Source organism: Chinchilla lanigera, unplaced genomic scaffold (genome assembly GCF_000276665.1).
Source record: "Chinchilla lanigera isolate Chin_1 unplaced genomic scaffold, ChiLan1.0 scaffold00080, whole genome shotgun sequence".
In the NCBI taxonomy this organism is placed as follows: domain Eukaryota; kingdom Metazoa; phylum Chordata; class Mammalia; order Rodentia; family Chinchillidae; genus Chinchilla; species Chinchilla lanigera.
The window spans coordinates 2,152,367-2,160,138 of NW_004955481.1; the positions used below are offsets into that span (position 1 = coordinate 2,152,367).

At 42.6% G+C, this 7,772-nt stretch overlaps 1 protein-coding gene across 1 annotated transcript in view; it reads right to left on the minus strand.

Annotated features, from left to right (window-relative positions):
• The window catches only part of Vps53 (vacuolar protein sorting 53 homolog (S. cerevisiae)), a gene marked incomplete in the record, with an annotated part of 134,397 nt that overhangs the window by 21,698 nt on the left and 104,927 nt on the right, over nt 1–7,772 (minus strand). The window contains 1 exon segment of the mRNA XM_013503465.1: nt 3,986–4,134. Coding sequence (XP_013358919.1) covers nt 3,986–4,134 — 149 coding nt within the window.

Sequence of the window (7,772 nt, forward strand, 5' to 3'; positions counted from 1 at the left end):
TCAACCCCAACATCCACTCAGTTACCAAGTCTTCCTCGCAACTCCTTATCTGCCCTTCTGACCATCCTTTCCAACTATCCCACCTTTAGCCTTATTAATCTTTCTAACCACCTGCAGCCAAATGCATTTATTTCAAATGCACACATGACCAAATTCCTCCCCTGATTAAAACTCTTAGAACTCTACAAAGAAGATCTTCCTTGAACTCATTTCCCAGTCCTGCAAGACAAGGTCTTGCTGTGTTGCCCAGGCTAGACCTAAACTCCTAGGCTCAAGTGATTTTCCTGCCCCAGCCTCCTGACTAGCTGGGAGTAGAGGCCCCACACCTGGTCATTTCCTTCATTATGGATTCTCTGTCTTCAGACTTGGCAGTGATAAGCCCTGGCGTTCTATGCTTCAATCTTGTTGAGCTGCTTGCAGATTCCATGATTCTGGAGGTGCTGTAGTTCTGGAGCTGGGCATGGTGGCACATGCCTATAGTCCCAGCTACTTGGGAGGCTGAGGCAGGAGTTTGAGAACTGGCTGGGCAAGATGAGACCCCCATTTTAAACAAACAAACAAACAATCAAACAAAAAAACAAGAGTTCTATAGGCTGCTAACGCCTCCACACCTTTGCTTCCACTGTTCTGCCTGGATTACCCTTTCCTAGGGGCTTGGGAGTCAGTACTCATGCATCTTTCTGACCCTGCTCAGATATCTCTTCTAAGGAGTTTTCCTCAGTCACTTTCACCATATCCTCAGGGAGTCCTCAGGCCTCTCACATCTAACCCATTTGGGTCTGGGTCTGTTAAGCAAATCATTTAACCCTGGGTAGGAGGTGCTGACATGAATGCATGTTGAATAAATAGTTAATATTTTAATAATGGTAGCAGCTACCACTTTTTGACTGTCAGACTGGCACCAGCACTTTAGCAGCAAATTTACCTGCGACTTCCCATTTTACCCTCCCAATCACTAGTAAGAGATTTGTCCTTCAGTCTCCATTACTGAATAGAAGTGAGTCAGCTTAGTGGATGAGGGAAGTTGCTTACAGTCAAACTGGAGTTCCAGCCACGGTGCAACCTTGATGTCTAAACAGGGAAGGCTATTGTCCCTGCAGACATCAAATGGAGGCAAGGAGCCATGGGTGGATTTGCATAGGTGGGGTAGGAGAGGTTAGAGGAAAGGAATTTAAAGTCCAGAGATCAGATCTATGGGCAGGCCTGCTGATTGACAGGCAGGGTGAACAAGGGACCATTTCAAAGGGAATCCTCAAGGCTGCAAACCAGAGCCAAATAAGTATGTGAGGCTGAATTAATAATTAATTGCAACTATATACACAGTTTGTAGTCCAAAGTATTTCACACTACAGTAAGCTGTGGTTGTGCTCTTGAACTGGCTCTGTGCACTAGTCTACATGGGGTAGGCCAAGGAACCACAGGGACCAGAGTCTGGTCTTTGGGGGACAGGTCCCAGCAACGTGGTGGATAAATACCATCGGCTTCTCTGGCCATCGGCGTGGTAGTGGCTGTTGCCCTTGGTTGGGGAAGGGCCTTCTCACAACCTCCACCTCTCAAGTTATTGCAGGGAGGCTGAGGTTTTACAAGAATGAAAGGGTACCATAGACTAACACAGAAATATTTTCTAGATCACAGACTGAATTTTTCCAGATGTGTAAGTGGGCATCCTATTCCCAGTTCACTGAACCTGAGCTTCGTAATAAAATTAAAGGGCTCTGAGAGAATGCGAGGCTGATGCTCAGACGAGCTAAGCAATGGCCTCCTTATTTACTCGAAAGTGAGCTCAATCAGACCTTTGGGTGACCACAATGGAGATTTTTAGTCACAGTAAATTTTTACAGAGACATTTCTACCAGCAGTTTTAGTGAGTGTCACAATGTGATTTATCAGCAATGCTTTCTATGTACATTAATGAGCACTCAGAGAGTGAAGGGAATGTCAACTCCTGGTCCATCTGCCATACTGCAAACATTAACGCCTCCCTGGAGAGTCCACTCTATGTTTTCTTGACAAGGTAGAAACTAAAGCTAATTCTACAGGCCAGTCTGTTATGGTTGCTCCTTAGGGATTTATTTGTGTCAGAGAAAGAAAATCCTACTTGAATACAAACTGGGAGAGATTTGGAGAAGACAGAAACTTGGAGCCCTGAATCACCCTTTGGGACCTGGATGAGAATAACCCAAATACAGTAGCTTGGACACAGCTGACTTTCTCGAAGCCCTTCCCTTAGACGTTTGCCAAAATACTTGTTTGATAATTGGTCAGGAGTAGCACTGGCCCTCTACACTGCCTGGTCTCACCGGAAACAGTGCTATCGCCAGATGCTGATTGGCAAAGGACCAAACTATTTCCTTGTTCCAAAACTCAAGCCAGAAATGGCCACACACGAGGGTATGACAGAAGTCATGTAGTTCAATGTTTGTTCCATCTACCTTGGCAATGAAGCTCTCTGACAGGCTCTTCCCAATTCCTAGTACCTTCTCTGGACTCAGGGATATCTACAAGTGGACAGACTCTAGGAGCTATATTAATAAATCTTATGGAGAAGAAGGAAAAGGAAAGAGCCATAAGCTGATGACTCCTATCCTTAAAAAGTTTATAATCTAGTCAGAGACAAAATACAAACACGAATTCTCTGAAAAATAATTTTAATTATCCAAACCTGGGCAAGGGGTTGTTAATCCATATACTTCCAAATAACTGACTTATTTTGCTTAGCCTTGATGCAGCCTAGGATTACACTGCTATTACTGTATATATGACCTTAAGTAGCGGATTTGGTTTTATTATTATGGTCCTTTTGGGGTCAGGTTAGTATTAGTTTCCCTACAGGCACCAGAATGAGCCCCAGCTGGATGATAGACATCCTTACATTGTGAGCATGGTGGGTGGTGAATACGGCATTAAAATAATGCTACTGAAAAATAAAATAAAATAACTCTGTTGACTCTTTAACCATTAGGGAAATGTAAATCAAAACTACACTAAGCTTCTATGTCATCCCAGTCAGAATGGCTGTCATCAAGAATACAAAAAAAAAAAAACCCCAAAACAATAAATGTTGGTAAGGATTGGGCGGGGGGCGCTTCTCCACTGCTGATGGGAATGTAAATTAGTACAGCCACTATGGAAATCAGTATGCAAGTTCCTCAAAAAACTAGAGCTACCACATGACTCTGCTGTACAGCTCCTTGGTATGTACCCAAAGGAATTAAAGTCAGCATATTATAGCGTACTGAACACCCATGTTTATTGTGGCACAACTCACAACAGCCAAGATATGCAACCAGCTGAGGTGCTCACCAATAGACGGGTGGATAAAATGGGGTCTATGGAATATCATTTAGCCATAAAAATCAAAATTGTTATTTGCAGAAAAATGGAGAGAACTACAAATCACCATGGTAAGCAAAATTCTCCAGCCTCAGAGAGACAAGTATCATACTTCTTCCCTAATATGTGGGATGTTTAAGAAAAAAAAAAAAAAAAAAAAGAAAGACATAAAAGTAAAAGAGAGACTATTATTAGATAAGAGGAAGGGAATAAGGGGAGGGAAAAAGGGAATGTGGGGAAGGGTAGTGGGATGAATAGGGTGAAAATGTTAATGCATGCGTGAAAATACCACACTGAAACCCAATATTTTGTAAAATTAATATGTACTAATAAAAAACAGAACAAAACCACCACTGAGCATGATACCATAAATACATGTTATTATAGATTTGTCCAGACTCACAGAATATACAACATCAACAGTGAACTGCAGACTTTGGGTGCTAATATGTGCTTGGGTTCATCAACTGCAACAAATGTACATCTCTGGTGGGGATGTTAATACTGGAGGGGTCTGTGCAAATGGGGGCAAGAAGTACACAGGAATTCCCTACACCTTTTGCTCACTTATGTGAAACTAAAACAGCTCTAAAACATAAAGTCTACTTAAAAACTAAAAGCAACTCAGTGATGAGAATGTTCCAGAACTTACTTTGCAAATTTAATACAGAACTGAGTAAAGTATTTCCGTGTGGAAGCCAGGTTGTCGCGGATGATGGGGACATTCTGCTTAATGTGAAGAATGACAGAGGTGACATAGGGGCTCTGGTCACCAACGTGCTCCACATTCTGCCACTGCATCTGAAATAGAGATAAGGCAGGAACAGGCTTTAGACCCTTCTCAGCGGAACCTACCACCTGTTACTGGACAAGGAAAAGGGTGGAGTGGAAATCAGGTCACTGATTGGTATCACAGCAATTGGCCCCCCTTGCTTTGAGGAATTTCTCTTACCCATTCTGTAACAGAGTGGCTCATCATAAATGACAACAAGCAGCCCCACCTTCGACTTGATGGAGTAGAACTTGGGCACTTTTCCTTTTCCTTTGGGTCTCCATCATCCTTCCAAGAGCCTTCCTTTCCCACCTAAGTTGCTGTCTTATAACCAGACCCTCACTACATAGATGAATGTGGATTTTATTCTGTCAACTGTTCTACCAGTGGGACTGTGGGACAACAGGGGAGGGACATCTACTTCTAAGGAGATAAAGCCTGGGAGATCAGAGAGGTAGCTGGGCTAAATGCAATGAGACCTGGAAGAGGATTAATTTATACCTCCTCTCAAGCAGATCTGGAATTCTTTAAGAAAGGAAAAGCTGAGTGTGGTGGTGCATGCCTGTAATCCCAGCATTCTAGAGTTCTTGAGTTCAAGGCTAGCCTGGGCTACATAGTGAGTTCAAGGTCAGCCTGAACTATATAGTGAGACCCTGTCTCAAAACATACACACACACACACACACACACCAACCAAAAAAAAAAAAAAGAAATTATATGACACGTGAGATTTGCTTCAAAAGACTTTGGGGTTGGGGGAATAGATTCAGATGAAACATGATTAGTAAAGCTGGGTGAGGGGTACATGTGGTTTACGATACTGTTTTCTCTGCTTTTGAATATATTCAAATTTTTCTCCAGTAAAAACTGGCCTGGGACTTATGACAATCCTTCTGCCTTAGCCTCCCAAGTGCTGGGATTATAGGCACGTACCACCACGCCTGGTAACATTTTTAAAAGCTATACAGAGTGAGGTGCTGCTGTGCATGCCTATAATCCCAGCACCCTGAGAGGCTGAGGCAAGAGGATTGCAAGTTCAAGACCAGCATGGGCAATTTAGTGAGACCTTGTTTCAGAAAATAAAAAAAATTTTTTAAAAGACCAGGGTATAGCTCACTATGAGGGTTCTGAGTGTTAACACTCAGTACAGTAAAAACAACAACAGAAAGTGTGAATATAGAAAAAAATCTCATACTTCTAAAACCATGAGGGTTTGATGGAATTTCAATAATGGGAAAGGAAAAAGGATCTCTAGCAAACACTAGGAGCAGATCAGAGGGTAATACGGCAACAAGGGCAACAGGGCAGGACAAGGCACAGGGGCTATGTGGGTGAGAAGCTCACGAGAGACAGATGCCACAAGGGGACTGATAAATCTCTGGCCATGAACAAAAATAAACTCATGCTCTGACACCCTTAGAATTAGAGAACACACTCTGGAAAATAGAAGGAAGCCCCTTGTGGTATGAAGGGGGATAGGGGCAGCATGGGCTCCGAGCCTGCCCTGCTGGCAGGGAATGGGCACCTGGATCCTGATAAGAGTGGGGTTGTGTTGGAGAACTGCTGAGTCAGCCTCTCAGAGCAGGCTGCACTGTCTGCTAAACAGATCCCCAAGCCAAACACAGACCAAAAGCTCTGCTCATAGAAGGAGGTTGGTGGTTCTTGGGTCTTGATGTTTCTGGCAAGAAAACACTATTTTTATAGAGCTCTTGGGAAAAATTCAATACTGAGAGAACTTGTTTAAAAGAATCCTATTGTATGTGGATGATTCCCCAGCCCTGGGAAGCTAGAACTGTTTTGTCCTAATATTTCTTCAAATCCGCAAATGTTTAGATCTAAAAACTTTAGGTATGAGTGAGCACAAAACCTTAGAAAAGCAGGAAGGTACCTTCATCTTCACTTTATAGATAAGAAAACAAGGCTGAGTTGAGTACAGTAGCACATGGCTGTAACATCAGTTGCTCAGGAGGTTGAGGCAGAAAGATCACATTCGAGGCCAGCCTGGGCAATTTAGCAAGGGCCTCTCTCAAAATTTAAAAAAATACAAAAAAAGGGCAGGGAACGTATTTTAGTAGTAAGGGCTTGCCTAACATGGGCTCAATCTTCAGTACCACAAAAAAAGAGAAAGACAGAGACAGGGACAGAGACAGAGACAGAGACAGAGCGAGAGAAAGAGAGAGGGAAGGAAGGAAGGAAGGAAGGAAGGAAGGAAGGAAGGAAGGAGGGAAGGAAGGAAGGAAGGAAGGAAGGAAAGAAAAAAGAAAGAAAGGAAAAAGAAAACAAGGCCCAGCATACGAAGAAGCTAATACAAGCCTTTATAACCAGGCTCCAGGAAAAACTTTTTTTTAATGGGGTCTCACTATGTTGTTCAGGCTGTTCTCCAAATCCTAGGCTCAAGCAATCCCCCCACCTCCGCCTCACAGGTAGCTGGCACTACAGAGTGTGTGGCACTGTACCCAGCAAGAAAAGGAAAATTTACTGGAGAAAAAAGAAAGACAATGGAGAAATAGTAGAAAGCAAATTGTCTTTATATTCAAATGTTTTGGTTATGTGTAATGTTTTCCTCATTACCTTTTACCTTATTAGAGAGGCTTTTTTTCCATCTAATTTTAAAGATCTGACCCTTCCACACAAAATGAGCACCTAGGTGATTTTCAGTGAGCTCATAGGGTGAGGTCAAACATGACAGGTGCTGTTAAGGCTATACTTCACCTTCTTACCCCCAGCTCTCCAGCAAGGCGTAGAGCAGAATGCTCTGGTAAACATGTGAACTGGGCGGGCTCCAGTGCCCCCACCTCCAGTCAACATGAAGCTCTCCCCAGAAATGACTGTTGCTTTCCAAGCTGGCAGCACTGTATATTTCAAAAATCCCAGAACAGTTTATAAATAATTATCTGAACAGTTCTTGACTCACAGAAGACGACCATAAACGGAGGTGGTGATGTCCTCTGTCACTGGTTACAGGCAACTCTGAAGCAAGACAGACCATGGGATGTGGGATCTCTGCAAGTTCCCGCAAGTAAGCTTGTATGTCTGCAAGTTCATGCTCATCAGCTTGTATGTGCATTATCTGACATTATTAATAACCACTGGCCAAGATGGTACACGTTCACATTTGGGATACATGTGCAAAGGTCTGATCTGCTTCAATATTTTAGCCGGTTCTAACTCTACTGGTTCAGTTAAAAGAAATATTAGCAGAAATCAAGTAGACTTATTATTTTAAATCTTAATCAGCTTAATCACATAAAAATGATTTAAAGTATTGGAAAGTAATGAAAATTGACAATGCCTCTACTATTTTTTTAAGTATGCAAAATATAGTTAGCAGTGATTCTGTACAATTATTGCTTCAGAGGGTTGATCCTTGCTGTCTGCCATCCAACTGACTTAAGGTTTGGGCTGTAATCTGCCCAAGAAATCTGTGTTCTGACCGATCCTGTGCAGGTTGATATACACACAATTCTACTTACTGTTCATTCATAATGTCATTTAATTCTCACAACAATCTAGTAGGTGAGGGAACTCAAAAAAGCTCACAGACATTATGCAACTTGTCCAAAGTTACACAGTGGTAAATGATAGAGCTGGGATAACCAGGTCTTACTTCAGCCCAAATACTTCACCAGGCTGCTTGTAGACACTTGTTTTTTCTTTTCTTTTCTTTT